The sequence below is a fragment of the Stomoxys calcitrans genome, chromosome 2 (genome assembly GCF_963082655.1).
Source record: "Stomoxys calcitrans chromosome 2, idStoCalc2.1, whole genome shotgun sequence".
In the NCBI taxonomy this organism is placed as follows: domain Eukaryota; kingdom Metazoa; phylum Arthropoda; class Insecta; order Diptera; family Muscidae; genus Stomoxys; species Stomoxys calcitrans.
The window spans coordinates 51925615-51947964 of record NC_081553.1 but is presented as its reverse complement, the minus strand read 5'-3'; the positions used below and the strand labels follow the sequence as shown (position 1 = coordinate 51947964).

At 39.4% G+C, this 22350-nt stretch overlaps 2 protein-coding genes across 2 annotated transcripts in view; one reads left to right on the top strand and one right to left on the bottom strand.

Moving 5' to 3' along the window:
• Positions 1–1115, top strand: part of LOC131995296 (scavenger receptor class B member 1) — a 59860-nt gene extending 58745 nt beyond the window's left edge. The window contains exon 7 of the mRNA XM_059363791.1: positions 141–1115. Within this exon, the coding sequence (XP_059219774.1) occupies positions 141–635 (495 nt within the window). The 3' untranslated portion in view covers positions 636–1115. The remainder of the gene's footprint in view (positions 1–140) is intronic.
• A 203-nt stretch (positions 1116–1318) lies between these two features.
• LOC106082116 (transmembrane protease serine 7) lies at positions 1319–16542 on the bottom strand. The gene is made up of 4 exons (XM_013244451.2): positions 16425–16542; positions 8691–9606; positions 8540–8627; positions 1319–1486 (listed from the first exon to the last, which is right to left on the bottom strand). Exons 1-4 carry the CDS (start codon positions 16540–16542, stop codon positions 1319–1321), a joined length of 1290 nt encoding a protein of 429 aa, XP_013099905.2.
• Between the last annotated feature and the right edge of the window lie 5808 nt (positions 16543–22350).

Here is a 22350-nt window from a genome sequence, read left to right as displayed (position 1 = left end):
TTTGTCGGTGTAGCTACACCACCGACTTGTCTTTTTGAGCCTCCACTAGAAGGTTATCATAATCTGCATATTTAATTGCTTTTCTTTATCAATCTCATACTTATTTCCTTAATTATCTATCACTTTGTTATCTTTTGCAGGCAGTTCATGATCTCACACCCGGCTTAAAATTCCTTACTAAGTCAATCTTCAATATTTGTCCCTATCTGCAATACTTTGCAATAGTTGCCTTCTTTGTGGGCGGTTTAGCGCTTGTTGCCACCTCCATGGTACGCATCTTTAGAATACCAACAAGTACTTTGACATCGACAGCGGCCAAGGTTGCCACCACACTTATACCGGTGGGCAGCAACAATGGCAGCTGCAATAAAATGTTGGCCCTTGCGGAGGAGACCAAAAAGAAGGCAAGACAATTGCAAAAGGCTCATGTTAATTTCTCGCCCCTGTTGCCGCTAACACAGATACCCTTGGATCCCACGAGAGGTGAGGAGCAGGAGCAGCTGCTAGAAATGGAGCCCGAGCTGGGCGAGCAACAAGAGTTGCTTGACATGGAGATGGAAATGGAGTTGGAATTGGCAAAAAGGCTCCGAAGAACGAGCACGACATTTACATTGCCGGAATTTATGAGACAATAGCCAAGAGAAAGTTCTAGTCCTTCGCCTGTCCTTTCCATGCCATCACCATTTGAAGCTGGCAACCCAAAGCATGCGTCGTTTGCTTTCGAGTTATCGATTGCATGCAATCTTGCATAGCTTCGCCTCATCGTCAGCTTAGTGTAGTTAGTTGTCAGTCGCCTCGTTAAGTCTCTTCAACATGAGAAAAAGTAGCTTTTTTGTAGTATCCTTTGTAGCTTTGTTTTTATTTTGGGGGAAAGACGTAAAAAAGTATTTATGGCTGTGATAATAAATTTAAGTTAAGTTTCCTTTACTTTCCTTTCGTTTCGTTTCGTTGTTCTTTCATAAAGGGTTTCGCTTACATTTCAATTCCATTTTCTCATTTTAGTCATTTATTTTTTTTTGTATCTTTACAAACGAGTGGGGTATCTTAAAAATAAGTTAAACACAAAAACAAACAAAACAAAACAACAAACTAGACTATATATAATTGTTACAATTAAATAATAAATACTTTAAGTTTTACGTATATTTTTTTTTGTATAAATAAATAATTTAAGAACCAAATAAAAGAAAACAGAAAATATAACAAAAAAATTGATTTTTTTTTGTCTATTACATTGTACTTTTGGTGTTGGAATTTTTTTAGCATTGTAATTTTGTCACAATTTTTTTCATAATTTTGAGTAAACTTCTTTTTTTTACTACTCAAAAGCTATTGTGTCCTGTATCCATTTCATGTAATGTGATGTTCGGGTATACACGTCCGGATAGCCTTCCAAAGAACATCCAGAGCCAAAGGATGTGATGCCAGCCAAGATCCAAGGACCAGTTTTTGTTAGACGACACTGCAGAGGACCACCAGAGTCACCCTGAAAAGGAGAAAGAAATTTGAATTTAAGGTAAACACTCGATTAGATCACCCGGCCATACACGTCATGCTCAAAAATCAAAAGTAGAAACATGGTCCTGAAGACACTTGCAGGCAGGCACTTGGAGAGCAGACAAAGAAACCTTGTAGACCACGTACAAAGCAATTGGCCAATCTGTGGTAAGTTATGCAGCGCCAGTGTGGTCTCCTCAGCTTTGTGACAAGCAGTGGTACCGAACTGAACCGAACGAACGCCTAGAGAGAGAATATGATCGCTGCCCCGCCCTTGATATTAAAATCGTTCTGGGTGATTTTAATGCGAAAATAGGAAAGGAAGACATTATTGGTCCAACAGTCTGAAAGTTTAGCCTCCACGAGATAACCTCCAGTAATGGGTTAAGGCTGATAAATTTCGCCGTGGCAAAAAACATGGTAATTAGTAGCACAGGTTTCAACATAACAAGTAAAAAGGCGTTAAGTTCGGCCGGGCCGAACTTTGGTTACCCACCACCTCGGGTATATATGTAAACCACCTTTCATCAAAATCCGGTGAAAATTGAATACCTTATGTCCCTTAGCAGTTATATCGAAATATGTTCCGATTTGGACCAAATAGTTATAAGTACAAGTCATTGTTCAAATGTGTTTAACAAAATATTGGTCTTTTTAATAGCTATATCTAAAAATAAACCGATCTGAACCGATCGAAAAGCCTAATGTAAGTCACTGTGTCAATTTTCAGTGAAATCGGATTATAAATGCGCCTTTTATGTGGCCAAGACTTTAAAACGAGAGATCGGTCTACATGGCAGCTAAATCCAAATCTGCACCGATTTGGGCTAATTTGCAGAAGAATAATACAACGCACTCTCCCAAATTTCAGCGAAATCGGAAAATAAATACGCCTTTTATGGCCCCAAAACCTAAAACCGAGAGATCGGTCTATATGGCAGCTATATCCAAATCTGGACCGATCTGTACCATATTGCAGAAGTATGTCAATGGGCATAACTTAACTCACTGTCCCTAATTTCGGCGACATCGGGCAATAAATGCGCCTTTCATGGGCCCAAAACCTTAAATGGAGAGTTCGGTCTATATGGCAGCTATATCCAAATCTGAACCGATCAAGGTCAAATTGTAGAAAAATGTCGAAGGGCCTAAGACAACTCACTGTCCCAAATTTCAGCAAAATCGGATAAAAAATTTAGCTTTTATGGGCCTAAGACCCTAAATGGGAGGATCGGTATATATAACAGTTATGTCCAAATCTGGACCGATTTAAGAAAAATTGACGAAGGATTTCGAAGGGCCTAACACAACTCACTGTTCCAAATTTCAGCAAAATCGGATAATAAATGTGGCTTTTATGGGCCTAAGACCCTAAATCGGCAGATCGGTTTATATGGCAGCTATATCCAAATCTAGACCGATCTGAGCCAAATTAACGAAGAATGTTGAAGGGCCTAACACAACTCACTGTCTTAAATTTCAACAAAATCGGATAATAAATGTGGCTTTAATGGGCCTAAGACCCTAAATTGGAGGATCGGTCTATATGGCAGCTATATCCAAATATGAACCGATCTGGACCAAATTTACGAAGGATGTTGGAAGGCATAACACAACTCACTGTCCCAAATTACAGCTAAATCGAATAATAAAAGTTTCTTTTATGGGCCTAAGACCCTAAATCGGCGGATCGGTCTATATGGGGGCTATATCAAGATATAGTCCGATATAGCCTATCTTCGAACTTAACCTGCTTATGGACAAAAAAAGAACCTGTACAAAATTTTAGCTTAATATCTTTATTTTTAAAACTGTAGCGTGATTTCAACAGATACCCGGACGGACATGTCGAGATCGACTTTAATTTTTGCGCTGATCAAGAATATATATACTTTATAGGGTCGGAAATGGATATTTCGATGTGTTGCAAACGGAATGACAAAATGTATATATCCCCATCCTTCGGTGGTGGTTATAAAAATATTCACAAAGCCACATGGCTGTCACCCGATCAAAACACGAGAAACCAAATTGATCACGTTGTGATAGATGGAAGGCATTATGGCAGCGGCATACTCCAATCGACTGACCCAATTGCTTCATGAAAGCACTCCTTGTTCCGATGATATAATGGCGCAGTGCAAACTATTGCCCACTCCATGCAAAATGCCGCGATATCCGTACTTGGGTACCGGAAACCTCCTCCAAGTAACCCATGGTACGACCAAGAGGGTCGAGATGCTACTGAAGCCAAGAATGCGGCATAAAGAGCAACCCTGTAATCAGTAGCAACGCGCCAGAAGGTGGAGAGGTATCGGGAGAAAAGGAGAGAGAAGAGACTTTTATTCCGCAGAAATATAAAGGAAATGGTATGAAGTGAGTGTAAGCGAATTGAGATGTACAGGAGTCAGAATGAAGTCCGGAAATTCTACCAAAGAATTAAACATCAAACCGATGGCTTTGATGCAGGCACATCCTCCTGCAGAGACAATAAAGGAAATTTGGTAATTGACGCAGATAGCTTGCTGAGGATATGGAAAGAACATTTTACCCAACTGCTAGTGTCCGATGTTGGCGGCGAAAAGGATACCGCAGAACCAGTCCCTGATGATGGTATAGAATGTTTACCTCGAAGTGAGAATGAGGTGCAAGTAGCAGTGACCCGACTAAAGAACAACAAGGCAGCAGGAGCCGACGGGTTACCCGCTGAAATATTTAAGACCGGAGGCGATACTCTGATAAGGCGTATGCATCAGCTTATCTGCGCAATCTGGCTAGAAGAACGCATACCCGATGATTGGAACCTCAGCATACTATGTCCCGTACACACGAAAGAATACAAGACGGGATGTGCCAACTACGGAGGAATAAGTCTCCCCCTCATCGCATACAAGATACTCTCGAGCGTACTGTGTGAAAGATTAAAACCTAAAGTCAATGAGATAATTGGGCCCTATCAATGTGGCTTTGAGGCCACCGTAGCGCAGAGGTTAGTACGTCCGCCTATGACGCTGAACGCCTGGGTTCGAATCCTGGCGAGACTATCAGAAAAAATTCCAGCGGTGGTTTTCCCCTCCTAATGCTGGCAACATTTGTGAGGTACTATGCCATGTAAAACTTCTCTCCAAAGAGGTGTCGCACTGCGGCACGCCGTTCGGACTCGGCTATAAAAAGGAGGCCCCTTATCATTGAGCTTAAACTTGAATCGGACTGCACTCATTGATATGTGAGAAGTTTGCCCTTGTTCCTTAGTGGAATGTTCATGGGCAAAATTTGCATTTGCATCAACGTGGCTTTGGTAAATCCACCCTGGACCAGATATTCACACTGCGCCAAATCCTGGAAAGAACGCGAGTAGGACAAATCAACACCTACTATTTCTTTGTTGACCACAAAGCCGTCTTCGATACTCCTTTACGTTCAAAGGTATTTCAAGCCATGTCTGAGTTTGGTATCCCTGCAAAATTAATAAGACTCTGCAGTATGACACTTGCTGATACACGATCCTCAGTAAGAATAGGAAAGAGTCGCTCCGAACCATTTAATACCAAACGAGGTTTCAGACAAGGAGACAGCCTATCGTGTGATCACTTTAATATCCTGCTGGAGAAGATTGTACGAGATGCAGATGTGGTATGGCACCTCTCACTTTTTGAGCCTCTAGAGAGCGCAATTCTTATCCGATTTGGCTAAAATTTTGTACTACGACGTTTTTAATGACATTCAGTAGATGCACAAGGTATAGTTCGAGTCGGTCCAAATCCTGATTTAGCCTCTAGAGCGCATAATTCTTATCCGATTTGCCTGTATTTTTCCACAGTGATTTTTTCTATGACCTCTATGGTCTATATAAGTTCATAATCTGATATAGCTTCCATATAAACCGATCTTCCGAGTTTTGCTTCTTCAGCTCCTATAGAGCGCAATTCATATTCGATTCGGTTGAAGTTTTGCGCACTATGTTCTCCGCTTTAACTTGTTGATGATAAAAATTTGAATTTTCATGATTAGGGCAGAAATGTGTATAGCAGCTCTCGATCTTTTAGACTGTGTGTTCTTGTCTTCTGTCGGAACATGGTCGCACATGACAGTAACACAGAACAAGTAAAAAAGTGTTAAGTTCGGCACGGCCGATAGCTACCACCATAACCATCTTAACCATCTTCTTTTATAACAACTCCACCACCACATCCATAGTAATATGCAAATGGGAGCTGGTCTAGATGATATTTGATTCAGATCTCGAGAATTCTTATATAAGTCACAGTTTCAGCGAAATCGGTCAACAAATCCGCACTTTATGAGGTTAGCATGTCCGCCTATGACGCTGAACGCCTGGGTTCGAATCCTGGCGAGACCATCAGAAAAAATTTTCAGCGGTGGTTTTCCCCTCCTAATGCTGGCAACATTTGTGAGGTACTATGCCATGTAAAACTTCTCTCCAAAGAGGTGTCGCATTGCGGCACGCCGTTTGGACTCGGCTATAAAAAGGAGGGCCCTTGTCATTGAACTTAAACTTGATTCGGACTGCACTCATTGATAGGTGAGAAGTTTGCCCCTGTTCCTTAGTGGAATGTTCATGGGCAAAATTTGCATTTTTCTTAATAATGTCTGATCTGGACCATATGTTGGTGGGATGATGGGAGGATTAATACAAGTCACTGTGTCAAATTCCAGCATGATCGGATAATAAATGCATTTTTTATCGGCTTAAAACTCTTAATCGGCAGTTCGCTCTATATGATATCTATATCTGATATATACCGATCTGAACCATATTTTAAATTTTAGCGAATTCGGGTAAAGATTGCGTCTGTTAAGGGCTTAAGACACGAAATCGGAGGATCGGTCTATATGACCGCTATATCTAAAAATGGTCCGATAATAACCATATTTGAGTCGGATGTCGGGGGAAACTCACTGTTTCCAATTACATCGAATTCGGATAATAATTGCGACTGTTAAGGGCTTAAGACCCTAAACTGGCATATCGGTCTTTATGGCAGCTATATGTAAATGTGGTCCGATATGGTCCATATTTGGTTTGAATATCGGGGCCCTAGTACAACTTCCTGTTTCAAATTTCGACGAAATGGGACACAAAATTCGGCTATTACGGGTTTAAAATGCTAAATCGGCAGATCGGTCTACATGACAGCTAATTCTATATATAGTCCGATGAGGCCCATTCAAAAACTTAACCTGCATATAGAAGAAATATGAGTCTGTGCAAAATTTCAGTTTTTATACCCTACACCATATGATGGGGGTATACTTATTTCGTCATTCTGTTTGTAACTATTAGAAATATTCGTCTAAGACCGGCTGGATTTGGCACAAATACTTCTTATTAGTGTTGGTCGGTGGGGATGGTAAATGGGCCATATCGATCCATGTTTTGATATAGCTGCCATATTAACCGATTTTTGGATCTTCACTTCTTAAGCCAATAGAGGGCGCAATTCTTATCCTGTTTGGCTGAAATTTTGCATGACGTGTTTTCTTACGACTTCCAAAAACTTTGCCAAATATGGTGTAAACTCGTTCTATATCCTGATATAGCTGTCTTATAAACCGATCTGGGGTCTTGACTTCTTGAGGCTCTAGAGAGCGCAATTCATATCTGATTTGGCTCAAATTTTACTAAATATGGTTTAAATCGATCCATAACCTGATATAGCTGCCACATAAACCGACCTGGGATCTTGACTTCTTGAGCCACTAGGGTACGCTATAATTATCCGATTTGGGTGAAATTTTGTACAACGGTTTCTCCCATGAAATAGGGTCTGAGTCGATCTATAGCCTGATGCAGCTTCCACATAAACCGATCTCCCTATATTACTTCTTGAGTCCCTAGAGGGCGCATTTCTTATTCGAATTGGCTGAAATTTTATAAAATGACTTCTGCTATGGTATTCAACATGCATTTCTTTTATGGTCTAAATCAGACCATAACTTGATGTATTGGGTTGCCCAAAAAGTAATTGCGGATTTTTCATATAGTCGGCGTTGACAAATTTGTTCACAGCTTGTGACTCTGTAATTGCATTCTTTCTTCTGTCAGTTATCAGCTGTTACTTTTAGCTTGCTTTAGAAAAAAAAGTGTAAAAAAAGTATATTTGATTAAATTTCATTCTAAGCTTTATTAAAAATTCATTTTCTTTCTTTTAAAAAATCCGCAATTACTTTTTGGGCAACCCAATAGCTCCAACAGCACTGGTGTAAATCCAATGTTTGAGCGTTTGAGTTTGTTGGAGGATACTTTGAAGAACAATAAAACCGTTTTTGGTGATAAAAATTTGCATTTTAATGATTTGGCCAGAAATTTATACAACATCTGGCTTACCCTTAGTCTGTTGGTCACTCATGACTGTAATACATTACAATTAGGCTTTTATGAGGAATGTGACTAGCACCAGTTCAGACAAAATATATCCGCCAGTGCGTAAACTGCACCTTATCAGTATTAAATTCGGACATTGCATTTGAGATGAAAGAGGAACCAAAATTGGCTTGGACTTTCCCAAGTTAAGAACTTTCTAAAATTATTTAACCTAATCTTAACTTGAAGAGGTCTACAGCTTTGCTGTCGTTGTCTAGAACAGACATCTCTATGTTTGTGTCTGTTATGAATGGTCACTGACTCATAAGAAAATATGTTGACAGACTGAAGGTTGCCACAAACGACTTTTCCAGAAGCTGAGAGGACCTCTGTGTGTGTGTATGTGTGTCCAGCTCGGGCACTCAGAAGGTCCTTCACTTTAGGTTCTCGTTTCTTGTCTAATTTAGCAGATGTGGACATTCGCAAGTTGTTGGGCTTTTTAAAGCGATCTGGATGGTTCAACGGTAGAAAGGCATATTCCTCCCTTCTCCTGTTTCTGTGATAACAGAACGAAAACGTCTAAGTGAGTCTGATGGCAGTCTGTCACCTCAACCTTACCTACCCAAGTTATAACTACTCGTTGCCTGGTATCCCTGGTACCCAACGTCATTTACGTTGTCCATTACCTTTACAAGACTTCCAGGGGAATATACTTACCACACAGGTTCCACCTTTCCCATTCAGTTTTCCAGCGCACAGATGCCCCCGATGTATGCGTACAAAGCTTCCATAAGCCTCTTTACATCTGAAATAAAATGCAAATACTCTAATATCAAATAAGCTAAGAAATAGACATTTAATAATCCACCTCCTATTATTATGCAACGGCACATTTGTCTTCAGCAACAGATCCGTTAAATCTCCCGAAACATTGGCCTTGCCCCAACCCGTTGCCACACAATCGATGTAGGGTAAGTCGGGATTCGTATCAATGTAACGATGAAAATGTTTCTGCTCTGACATGCCTTCCTTATGGGGATATTTGAAAATTTTCATTATCTTATCATTGCGTCGCCTCATACTTCGACTTCTTCGTTCCATTTGCTGGGCAGCCATTTGCATGCGTCTCAATCGCTGTGCTATTTTCAAATCCATTAAATCTTTCATGGTGGGCATGGTAAAATTCTGATATCTACGCATGCTTTGAACGCTACGCAGGAAATTTTCCATTTTCTCGGGAATTTCTACCAAATCCATTAGTAAAGGGTCTGTTAGTTCTTCACCCTGTAATAAGTCTTTATCTTCGTATTCCTTGTAGACAGGTTCATTGAATGTAAATGGCAGACATATTCGCCTTATATTGGACTTTTTGGATAGATTTGCGGGTTTGGAAAGTTTCATTAGTACCAAATCATGTAGGAAATTTTGATAGCTTTTGTGCAGCACAATTTTTTCTATGGGGATGCGTTGTTCGTAACCTGATTCCACAGCTCGATTGTATTCTCCTAGGACTACAGTCCATAGGGGAGGTAGGGGAAGATTGAAAAGATCATTGTGCACACAATGAGCCGCTGAGAGTATCCAATGTTGATGTATGAGTACAGCACCACACCAATGTCCAAGAAACCCCAACGAAGGATGAAGCAGTTCGAGAGATGCTTGCCAAGGAAATTGTCCCTCTTTGGTATGAACACCGGCTATAATTTTAGCTTTTCGTGCACTTTTGGGATCATCTATATCCAGTTCTGATCTTGGCTCTCTTCTAGGGGGTCGTATGCCACAATCTGTTGAAAAAGGATATAAGGTACCACATTAGACAGATCATTTGGTGAGTTTGTTTTGTATATGATCAAGGATAGGGTCAAATTATCCAAGAGGATAAGATTAAGATTTCTAGAAGCTTAAGTAGAAAAACATGTATGCGGTTTATATGAGGGCCATACTTAACTATGGACTAGGCCATATTTTCAGTTATCACTGCAGTTACAACAAACCGAATATGGTGCGATATGAATCATTTTCATTGATTGAATTTTGTCTGTGCGCGAATTTCCTAGACAGCATATACCCCAGACAAGCCCTCCTGTGACATTTTGGTTTAAGGCCCAAAATTGAAAAACGGTGGTTATCCTCTCCTAAAACTGATGACATTTGTAAGGTACTATGCCACTTTTCCCCAAAGATTTATATAAAAAGGACGCCCCTTATTGAATTCTTGAACCCCTACCTCAATTTTTGTTCGATTTTGCTGACATTTTAGTATGCCTTCCAATACCCACAAGCAAATCCTATCCAGATTGGTAAATAGGTAAAAATTCTAACTACTAAGAAATTCTAAATAGGAAAGTCGTGCCGCATAGCCACACCACTTGGCAGAGAAGTTTTGACATGGCACTATACCTCACAAATTAAGCCATCACTACTAAGGGGATAACCGCGTCGTAAATTTTTCTGATGTTCACCCGGAATTTAAACCTAGGCATTCCGCGTCATAGTCGGACCTGTGAACCTCTGCGCCACAGTGGCCTACAATAAGTAGAAATAGTCCCCATATAAATTGATACCGGGATTTAAGTTCTTGAGTGTATATACACCTCACATTTTTATTCAATGTAATCGATATATGGTACATGGAGTATACTGAAGCCCTCAATTAAAATCGAGTCCACCATATGACTCCTTGAGGTCTCAGAAGAGTCAATCGGTACCAGATTTTCTTCCTCCTTCTCCTTCAATCTAATTCAGATAAAGACTTAGGTGATATGAGTTAACTTTTTGTGGAATCCAAGGTGAAATCTGTCCACGATTCTGTTTTTTATGCCCTCCGCCACAGGATGTGGGAATACTTATCTAGTCATTCCGAAATATTGAAATATATATATAATGGATATTCTCGATATTCTGAGTCGATCGAGCCATGTCCGTCCATCTGTCGAAATCACGATACTGTCGAACGCGTGAAGATAGCCGTTTGGAATTTAGCACAGATACTTCATATTGATGTGGGTTGTTGGGGATTGCAAATGGGCTCCCATAAACAGATATAGCCCCCGTATAGACCAATCCCTTGATTTGACTTCTTGGGCCCTTAGTAGACTCAATTTTCATCCGATTTAGCTGAAATTTGGAACAAAAACTTGGGTTATGAATTTTAACATCCGTGCGAAGTATGATCCAAATCGGCATTTAAACAGATTTAGCCTCCATGTAAACCGATCCCGGGATTTGCTTTCTTGAGACCTTAGAAGATTCAATTTTCAACCAATTTGGAATAAAGACTTGAGTTATGAGAACCAACATCCATGCTAAGTATGATCCGAATCGGTTAATAAACAGATATAGCTCCCATATAAACCGATTCCTTGATATACTTCTTAAGGCCTTAGAAGCTTCAATTTTCATGCGATTTGGCTGAAATTTGGAACAAAGACTTGTGTAATAACTTTCAACATTCATGCCAAGAATGGTCTGAATCGGTCTAAAAGCAAATACAGTCCCCATATAACCCGATCATCGGATTTGACTTCTTCAGCCCTTAGAAGCCTCAATTTAGATTTGATTTGGCTGAAATTTGAAACAAAGACTTGTGTAATGACTTTCAACATTCTATTTGGCTGAAATTTGGAACAAAGACTTGTGTTATGACTTTCAACATCCATGTCATATATGATCCGAATCGGTTTATAAACAGATATAGACCGATCCCCGGATTTGATTTCTTGAGCCCTTCCTCAATTTTTCAAACGATTTCGTTAAAGTTTTGAATAAAGACTTAAGTTATGGCTTCCGACATCCACGCCAAGTGTGATTCGAATCGGTCCATAAACAGATATTGCCCCCACATAAACCGATCCCTAGATTTGACTTCTTGGGCCCTTAGTAGCCTCAATTTTCATCCGATTTAGCTGAAATTTGGAACAAAAGCTTGTATTTTTTTAACATCCGTGGGAAGTATGGTCCAAATCGGCTTTTAAACAGATATAGCCCCCACGTAAACCGATCCCCGGATTTGCCTTCTTGAGCCCTGAGAAGCATCAATTTTCATACGATTTGGCTGAAGTTTGGAACAAAGGCTTTAGTTATAACTATCAACATCCATGCCAAGGATTATCCGAATCAATCTGCCCGTATTGGACTTCTTTAGCCGTTAGAAGCCCCGATTTTCACCTAATTTGGCCCGGCCGAACTTGGCACTCTTTTACTTGTTTGTATTTTTATACCTTATACCATAGGATAAAGGTATACTAACGTCGTCCTACCGTTTATAATACATCGAAATATTGGTATACCAATACCAATGTGCGTTTCTCTGTCCGTCTGTCTGTCTCTCGAAAGAACGCTAATTTTCGAAGGTGTACAGCTAGGCACTTGAACAGACACTTTCTGTTAGTGTAGGTCGGTTAAGATTGTAAATAGGTCATAACGGTCCATGTTTTTTTATAGCTGCCAAATAATTCGTCTTGGGTATTGACTACTTGAGCATCTAGAGTACTCAGTTATTGGCCGATTTCGCTAAAATAATGTTCTATAACGTTCAACAGATATGCGAAATATGGTTCGAATCGGTCCAAAACCTGATATAGCTTCCATATTAAACAATTTCCCAATTATACTTCTTGATTTGCCTGATATCGTATTTGGTTGATATTTTAAACAGTGACTTTTCTTATGACCTCCAGCAATAGGGCCAAATATGGTCTAAATCTGCCCATAAACTTATATAGCTCCCATATAAACCGATATCCTGATTTTACTTCGTGAGACCCTATAGGGCGCAATTCTTATCCGGTTTGACTGAATTTTTCAGAATGACTTCAACTATGGTCGCCAACAAATTTGTGCGAAATTGGACATTAAACACGCCCAAGACCTAAAATCGAGATATCGGTCTATAAGGCAGCTAAATCTAAATCTGGGACGATCCGGGCCGTATTGAACACAGATGTCGAAGGATGACTAATACAACTCGCTATACCAAATTTCAGAAAATCGGATAATAAATGTGGTTCTAATAGGCCTTAGACCTCAAAACGGCAATTCGGTCTATATGGGGGCTATAACAAGATATAGTCCGATATAACCCATCTTTGAATTTATCCTGCCTATAGAAGAGAAAGCTGTGCAAAGTACCATCTCTTTTTTTTTAAAGGGTGATTTTTTTGAGGTTAGGATTTTCATGCATTAGTATTTGACAGATCACGTGGGATTTCAGACATGGTGTCAAAGAGAAAGATGCTCAGTATGCTTTGACATTTCATCATGAATAGACTTACTAACGAGCAACGCTTGCAAATCATTTTCAGTGAATGGGCCCTAGAAAAGTTGGCAGAAAATCCTGCGACACGCCGTTCGGAATCGGGTTTAGGACTATTCCCAAGTGGAATGTTCATGGGAAAAATTAGTATTAGCATTAACATTGCGGAAAGAAAGAAACAACAATTTGATATGTCGAGTTGACCAACTACCAGTGAGCACACATTTTGTATACTTGTTGGACAACATCTCAAATTTTACTATGTATCGTTTCATCTTTGTCTTTATCCGTTGAAAAGTTCTTGAATTATTTCCAAGATCGGAGGGTTAAGTGGAATTCAGTCAAAATTTTGGATCAAAAACCTAAATCGCTAGTTCGGTTTATTCGGAACCAATATCCGAATATGGTGTGACAAAGTTCTTCTTCTATTTTTGAAGACTGTGGCGTGATTGGAACTAATAGACGGACAGACATGACATTTACATAGTTATATAGCCTTAGAATTTTACAACAATTAGAAATATGCTCTTTGTAGAGTGGGAAATTAATATTGTGATCCTATGGAGGTGGATAAAAGAAACGGTCAAAATCAGATCAAAAATACGTCATTAATCGGGAAATCGGTATATATGGGGCACAACCGAAATGTAGATCATGTAACTCATACTTTGGGTTTTTGCAAAGAGGGTAAGAAATATGTTTTTATACCCACCAGGTTTGGATGGGGGTTTACTAACCTAGTCATTCCGTTTGTAACACCTCGAAATAATGATCTGCGACCTCATAAAGTATATATATTCTGGATCACGATAGCGGTCGAACGCGTAAAGCTAGCTGTTTAAAATTTTGCACAGATACTTTATATTGATGTAGGTCGTCGAAAATTGCAAATGGGCCATTTCGGTTCAGATTTGAATACAGCTCCCATATAAACCGATCTCCCGATTTGAATTCTTGAGCCCCTGAAAGCCAAAAATTTCGTCTGATTTGGCTGAAATTTTGAGCGCAGTGTTTTGTTATGACTTCCAGCTATTGCGTATGGTTCAAATCGGTCTATAACTTGATATAGCTCCCATATAAACCGATCTCCCGATTTGACTTCTTGAGCCCCTCAAAGCCACAAATTTCATCCGATTTGGCTGAAATTTTGCAAATAGTGTTCCTTTATGACTTCCAATAACTGTGTCAAGTGCGGTTCAAATCGGTCTATAACCTGATATAGCACCCATATAAACCGATCTCCCGATTTGACTTCTTGAACCTTTACAAGCCGCAGTTTCCGATTTGGCTGAAAATTTGCACATGGTATGTTGTAAGGACTTCCAACAATTATCCCAAGTACGGTCCAAATTGGCTTTTAACCCGATATAGCTCCCATATAAACCAATCTTCTGATTTGACTTCTTGACCCCCTGGAAGCCTCAGTTTTCAACCGAATTAACTGAAATTTTGCATACGATGTTCCAATAACTGCGCCAAGTATGGTCCGAATCGGTTTCTAACCAGGTACAGCTCGCAAATAAACCGATCTCCCGATTTGACTTTTTGAACCCCTGGAAGCATCAATTTTCATCCGAATTGACTGAAATTTTGCATGCGGTGTTCTGTTATGACTTCCAATAAGTGTGCCAAGTACGGTTCAAATCGGTCTATAACCTGATAAAGCTCCCATATAAATTTGACATAGTTCCCATATGAACCGATCTCCTGAATTGATTTTTTGAGCCCCTCTGGAAGCCTTAATTTTTACCTGAATTGCACATAGTGTTCTGTTATGACTTTCACAAACTGTGTTAGGTTAGGTTAGGTTGAAAAGAGGGTGCATATATTAATCCGCCCCATGCTACTATGGACATACACCTAAGCCAGTAATCGGCTTAATGTGCGTTCTAAAAACTATAAAGGAACCTCTAAGAAGAAAATATTAATTAAGGAATTCTGTGCTACTTACAAAATCCTTAATTGTTTTCAATACCACTTCCCTAAGTTGGTTCATGTCTGGTATTGTGTCTCCACTTAAGTGGCAGTATCTGTTAGACGCGAAACTTCTCAATATCTTCTACGCATGCCCTATTTTGCCGCGTCGATTATACATAAGTGAGCTCGTAGTCCTATGTGTCTCGTTATGATACCAGTAGCTATACTGACCTCCTTCTTGCTTGTTTTCAGTAATAACCTCGTCTTCTCACGATACTGTCGGTAAAGATGTTCACACTCGACGTCCTCACGTTAGCACCACACCACTTCACGCATTCCGTGATTGCCCGAATCTCCGCCCGCAGGACCGTATTGTGGTCAGGCAGTCTAAAACAGATCCCAGTCCCTGGGTTCTCATTGTAAACCCCCAGGCCCACTCTGTCCTCTAGCTTTGATCCATCCTTGTAACATGATCTTCCAGATGACAATACTAGGGTTCCGTCAATCCAAGACTGTGCCAATTGCAGCAAGGTTCATCTCAGGTATCCGATGGGAAACCTCTTCCCTTCCTTCCAGGTTTGCTATCGGGGCCTCGATTATATCGCGATGGTGTAAGCAGCTCCCATCCTCAATCCATTCTCCCATCGCCTTAAGTCCCACAGTCCACCAAACTACTGAGGCGTAAGTAAGTATTGGTCTAATCGCTCTCCTATAGAGCCAGTGGACTATCCTCGGATTCCGGCCCCATTTCGAGCCTATGGCTCTTCTACTACAAACTGTGCTAAGTATGGTCCAAATTGGTCTATAACCTGAGATAGCTCCCATATAAACCTATCTCTCATATGGACTTCTCGAGCCCCTGGAAGCCGCAATTTTTGTCCTATTTGGCAGAAATTTTGCACATAGTGTTCTGTTTTGACTTCCAATGACTGTGCCAAGTACGCTTTAAATCGGTCAATAACCTGACATAGCTCCCATTTAAACCGTTCTCCCGATTTGAATTCTTGAGCCCCGGCAAAGCTCAATTTTCATCCGAATTGTCTGAAATTTTGAATTTGGTGTTCTGTTATGACGTTCAACAACTTTGTCACGTACGGTCCAAATCAGTCTATAACCTGATTAAGCTCCCATATAAACCGATCTCCCGATTTGACTTCTTGAGCCTCTGGTAGTCAATGCTACAGATCAGTCTATTTGGGGCTTTATCCAGATATTCTTATGGATTAAGTCAACAATCTTTATCTAGCTCAATATTTTCTTTTCTAAAATAGAAATTTGACGGCGAGAGTCGGACTGCCCGATGAATGGACATTACAAATCATCTTCAATTTTTTTTAGCAATCAAAAGAGTATAGACTCTCTAGAATCGCCATCCTATGGTATGTATTTGGAAAAGTTTTAAATAAGTAATAAAATGCATATTTTTCTCACCTGTAGCAAATTGGTTGGGTCTATAGTACTGCGAAACAATTGAGGGCGAGGCAGCAACTGTTGTTATCCAATCAATCGTAACAATGCATAACAGCAGGAAATAAAAATTGAAGCACATTTTTAAACATCATTTGCAACGCGAAATGTTTCAATGTCATTTGCAAGCCAATTAACAAGTTTACAGTAATTTCCAAAAAAAAAAAAAAAATATTTGTCAAAATCCCCACAAAAGTCAATGGTAGACGGTAATCAGCTGCTTGCAGTCGATACCAGCGAAACGAGGCAATGTTGACACAATTCTTGTAACTTGGCTGTTGTCTCAAGGTAGTTTTGCGTTTAAGTTGTTTAATTTCCGATGATAACTTTTTGACATGAATTTCTCTTCCTTCCACATTTGTCACACATAAACGCACACAAAAATCTTGATTGCCACAATATTAGCGCAAAATTGCTTACACAAATTAGTTAAATCATTTGATGGTTTTTATGTTGTCTTTAGCTAAAATGAACATTTCGTTTAACATGCTGCTTTTCCATATATATTGCCTTTTCTTTAGTAATTTTTCTTCACAATTATTGGGTGCTGTTGTTGAACTTTCTTGGTTTTTTTCTTTTTGTGGGCTCTTTTGTTTTCCGGGCTTACACGAGGCTCAGCAATTACTCTGATTTCTGTTGCAGAAAATTAACAGCCATAGTTTACAATGTATATTTTGTTTTTTTTTTTTGTATTCTGCAGTTAATACAACACCAACAATTTACATTTTAATTGTAGACAAATTGCTCTCATTCAAACTGTTGATGGAAGAGGGGGTGGATGAAAAAAAAAAATCACACATTAAAATAGTTCAAAATATTTCGTGGTTACTTTTTGCTTTGGTTTCGGGTGGCGTGTAACTTTAGCCATTAATCACTGCGAACAGAGACAAACCGAGTGAGAGAGAAAGAGAGAGAGACACACACACACACACAAACTTTGAATTACATAATTGCCCACATTAATTCTCTTTTTGTAGTCAACTATCAGCATAGATTTGATGGTATGCACTCGTTCGTGCACAGAGCATACAAGTGTGTGTGTGTGGTTTGTATAACGCACCCTCCCGGCCTAATAAGGCGGCACAAAATGGGTGGATTCTTTGAATTGTTATGAAAGTTTTAAGCAATAAAATAAACATTTTCGGGACTTTTAAATGTTACAATGACTGCTCTTAACAATTAATATTAACATATTTTTATAATTTAATATTTTCTAATTATAATTTGCTATGAAGATGTAATTTTGGTAGTTTTTGCTTTATGTACACTTGTACATTAAAAAAAAGTAATTACAACAGAAAATCCGATTGCATAAGTCACCTAATATAAGTCTGAAACGTTTTCTATGAAGTTCATTAGTGATGTCAAAATTCATTAAATAATAGCGAAACAAGTGTTACATTTTGCGAAGATCTATTGCTACATAGCCCGATCTGTGCAACGTGGGATTCAAATGAAATGTATTTGGGAGTAGAGTACGAATCTCATACAGACTTTCGGGTCTAAAGTATAGACCTGCCTTTGTCTAAAACTCCGACTAAAACCGAATATTGGCAAACCGTAGCAATATGGGACTTAAAAGAAAGGTATTTGGGACTAGAGTACAAATCTGATATCCGCCTCTGGAACCAAGGCTGAATGGTTCAACTTTTGTTTCTTAGACGGTGCAGAGGAGCAGGCGCGGTACAGCTATATGAAGACAGCTATAGACTACTTGTATCGTATTCGTAAATGGTGAATCTTTTTTCAGATTTTGAGGAAATATATATAAAAAACAAGTAAAAAGGTGTTAAGTTCGGCCGGGCCGAACTTTGGATACCCACCACCTCGGGTATATATGTAAACCATCTTCCATCAAAATCCGGTGAAAATTGCATACCTTATATCCCATAGCAGTTATATCGAAATACGTTCCGATTTGGACCAAATAGTTATAAGTACAAGTCATTGTTCAATTGTGTATAACAAAATATTGGTCTTTTTAGTAGCTATATCTAAAAATAAACCGATCTGAACCATATACGACACAGATGTCGAAAAGCCTAACATAAGTCACTGTGTCAATTTTCAATGAAATCTGATTATAAATGCGCCTTTTATGGGGCCAAGACTTTAAATCGAGAGATCGGTCTACATGGCAGCTATATCCAAATCTGCACCGATTTGGGCTAAGTTGCCGAAGAATGTCGAAGAGTCTAACACAACGCACTGTCCCAAATTTCAGCGAAATCGGACAATAAATGCGCCTTTTATGGCCCCAAAACACAAAACCGAGAGATCGGTCTATATGGCAGTTATAGCCAAATCTCAACCGATCAGGGTCAAATTGAAGAAAAATGGCGAAGGGCCAAAGACAACCCATTGTCCCAAATTTCAGCAAAATCGGATAATAAATGTGGGTTTTATGGGCCTAAGACCCTAAATCGGAGGATCGGTCTATATGGCAGCTATATCCAAATCTAGACCGATCCGGGCCAAATTGACGAAGGATGTCAAATGGGCCTAACACAGCTCATTGTCCCAAATTTCAGCAAAATCGGATAAAAATTGTAGCTTTTATGGGCCTAAGACCCTAAATCGGACGATCGGTCTATATGGCAGCTATATCCAAATCTGGAACGATCCGGGCCAAATTAAAGAAGGATGTCAAATGGACTAACACAACTCACTGTCCCAAATTTCAGCAAAATCGGATAATAAATGTGGCTTTTATGGGCCAAAGACCCTAAATTGGAGGATCGGTCTATATGGGGGCTATATCAAGATATAGTCCGATATAGCCCATCTTCGAACTTAACCTGCTTATGGACAAAAAAAAAAAAGAACCTGTGCAAAATTTCAGCTTAATATCTCTATTTTTAACGACTGTAGCGTGATTTCAACAGACAGACGGACTGACGGACGGACATGTCTAAGAATATCAAGAATATATATACTTTATAGGGTCGGAAATGGATATTTCGATGTGTTGCAAACGGAATGACAAAATGAATATACCCCCAACCTTCGGTGGTGGGTATAAAAATATACATCCTGGCCGTATGTATGCATTTTTATATCCAAGATGGGGGTATACTCCTCTTGTTACTCCGTTTGTAACACCTTAAAATATTGACCTGAGACCCCATAAGGAATATATATTCTTGATCGTCTTGACATTCTAAGTCAATTTAGCCATATCCGTCAATCCGTCTGCCGAAATCACGAAAGCGATCGAACGCGTAGAGCTAGCTGTACGAAATTTTTCGCAGACACTTCCTTTTGGGTCGTTGGGGATTGCAAATGGGCCATATCGGTTCAGATTTTGATAAGGCTCCCATATAAATTGGTCCTTCGTCTTGACTTCTTGAGCTACTAGAAGCAGCAATTATTAACCGATTGGGTTGAAATTTTGCACATCGTGCCAAGTATGGTCTGAATCGGTCTATAACCATATATAGCTTCCATATAAAATTATCTCCCGATTTGGAATCTTGAGCGCCTGAAAGCCGGAATTTTCACAAGCTGTGAAAAAATTTGTCAACGTCGTCAACGTATGAAAAATCCGCAATTACTTTTTGGGCACCCCAATAGTTCCCATATAAACCCATCCGGGCCGAACGTAGTACGTTTTTATACCCTCCACCATAGGATGGGGGTATACTAATTTCGTCATTCTGTTTGTAACTACTCGAAATATTCGTCGGAGACCCCATAAAGTCAATATACTCTTGATCTTCGTGACATTTTATGTCGATCTAGCCATGTGCGTCCGTCTGTCTATCGAGAACACGCTAATTTTCGAAGGAGTAAAGCTAGCCACTTGAAATTTTGCACAAATACTTTTTATTAGTGTAGGTCGGTTGGGATTGTAAATAGGTCAAATCGGTCCATGTTTTGATATAGCTGCCGTATAAACCCATCTTGGGGTGAGCCACTAAAGGGCGCAATTATTATCCGATTTGAATGAAATTTTGCACGAAGAATTTTGTTATGATATACAACATTTGAGCCAAGTATGGTTGAAATCGGTCCATGTTTTGATATAGCTGTCATATAAACCGATCTGGGAACTTGACTTCTTGGCCTTCTAGAGGGTGTAATTCCTATCCCATTTGACATTTTGCATAAGTTGTTTTGTTATGACTTCCAACAACTGTACCAAATAGGGTTCAAGTCGGTTCATAACCTGATATAGCTGCCATGTAAACTGATCTGGGATCTTGACTTCTTGAGCCTCTAGTGGTCGCAATTATTATCGATTTCCCTGAAATTTTGTACGCAGATCCTCTCATGACCATAAACATACGTGTTTATTATGGTCCGAATCGGTTTATAGCCTGATACAACTTCCATATAAATCGATCTCTCTGTTTTACTTCTTGAGCCCCCAAACTGTGTAATTCTTATTCGAATTGGCTGAAATTTTACACAGGTCTCCAACATATAATTTAATTGTGGTCCGAACCGGACCATATCTTGATATCGCTCTAATAACAGAGCAAATATTTTCTTTTATCATTTTTTGCCTAAGAAGAGATGCCGGAAAAAGATCTCGACAAATGCGAATCATGGTGGAGGGTATATAAGATTCGGTCCGGCCAAACTTAGCAATCTTTTACTTGTTGCATGTTCCTTTTTATACCATCGACCATAGGATGAGGGTACACTTAATTCGTCGCTCCGTTTGTAACACCTCGAAATATTCCTATGAGACCTTATGATGTATATATATTCTTGATCGTCATGACATTTTAAGTCGATCTAGCCATGTCCCTCCGTTTGTCAGTCTGTCCATCCGTCCGTCTGTCCATCCGTTCGTCTGTCCATTTATCTGTCGAAAGCACGCCTACTTTCGAAGGAGTAATGCTAGGCGCTTGGAATTTTGCACTTTCTTTCTTACTAGCATCCCGGTGGTCTGCTTCTCTACTGCCGTTGTTAATACACGTATAGGACTTCCAGAAACCTAGGTAGTCACTCAGTTTATATGATTATGAATTTTGAGCACTTTAGCTCAATTCATAAAGAAAGTAACATATTGTATGTTTTAGTAATTAAATGCAAGATTTTGAAAAAATAAAAATTGTCGCCAAAAATTTAGCGAAGGTAAAATATTTCTTACTATTTTGCACTTTTTACACCAAAATGGTAATTTAGTCGCCCATTCTGAATGGATCATTTAGTCGCCCATTCAATATTTCCTATTTGTACCTACATGTCAAATTTCGGACCTCTAGCTCCATCTATTAAGAACGTACCAAATAGTACCTATTTTGGTACCAAAATGTTCGAATTGTGAAAAAAAAAACATTTGGTCGCCCATCATATATTTCTAAGTTTCACCTACATGCCAAATTTCAGACCTCTAGCTCCATCTGAAGAGAACATGCCAAATGGTACCAATTTTGGTACCAATCATATATTTCTTAATTGTAAAAAGTAAGAGCGTGCTAAGTTCGGCCGGCTGAATCGAGTTCTTTGCGCGGTACCTCTTTATAGGCAAACAGTGAATAATGAATAAGAACTGTTATGGTATTGGATCTATATCAAGTTATAGTCCTATTCCGACCATAACTAAATTGAATGCTGAAAATTGTTGAAGTCATTGTGTCGTATTTCAGTCCATTCGGATAAGAATTGCGCCTTGTAGGGGCTCAAAATCGGGAGATCGTTTTATATGGGAGCTGTAACAAGTTATAGATCGATTGAGACCATATTAGATACGTATATTGAAGGTCATAGGAGAATTGCGCCCTCTAGAGGCTCAAGAAGTCAAGATCCCAGATCAGTTTATATGACTGCTATATTAGGTTATGTACCGATTTGCTCCATAGTAACTACAATTGTTGAAAGACATTACAAACTACCGCATGCAAAATTACAGCCAAATCGGATGAAAATCCGATCTAGT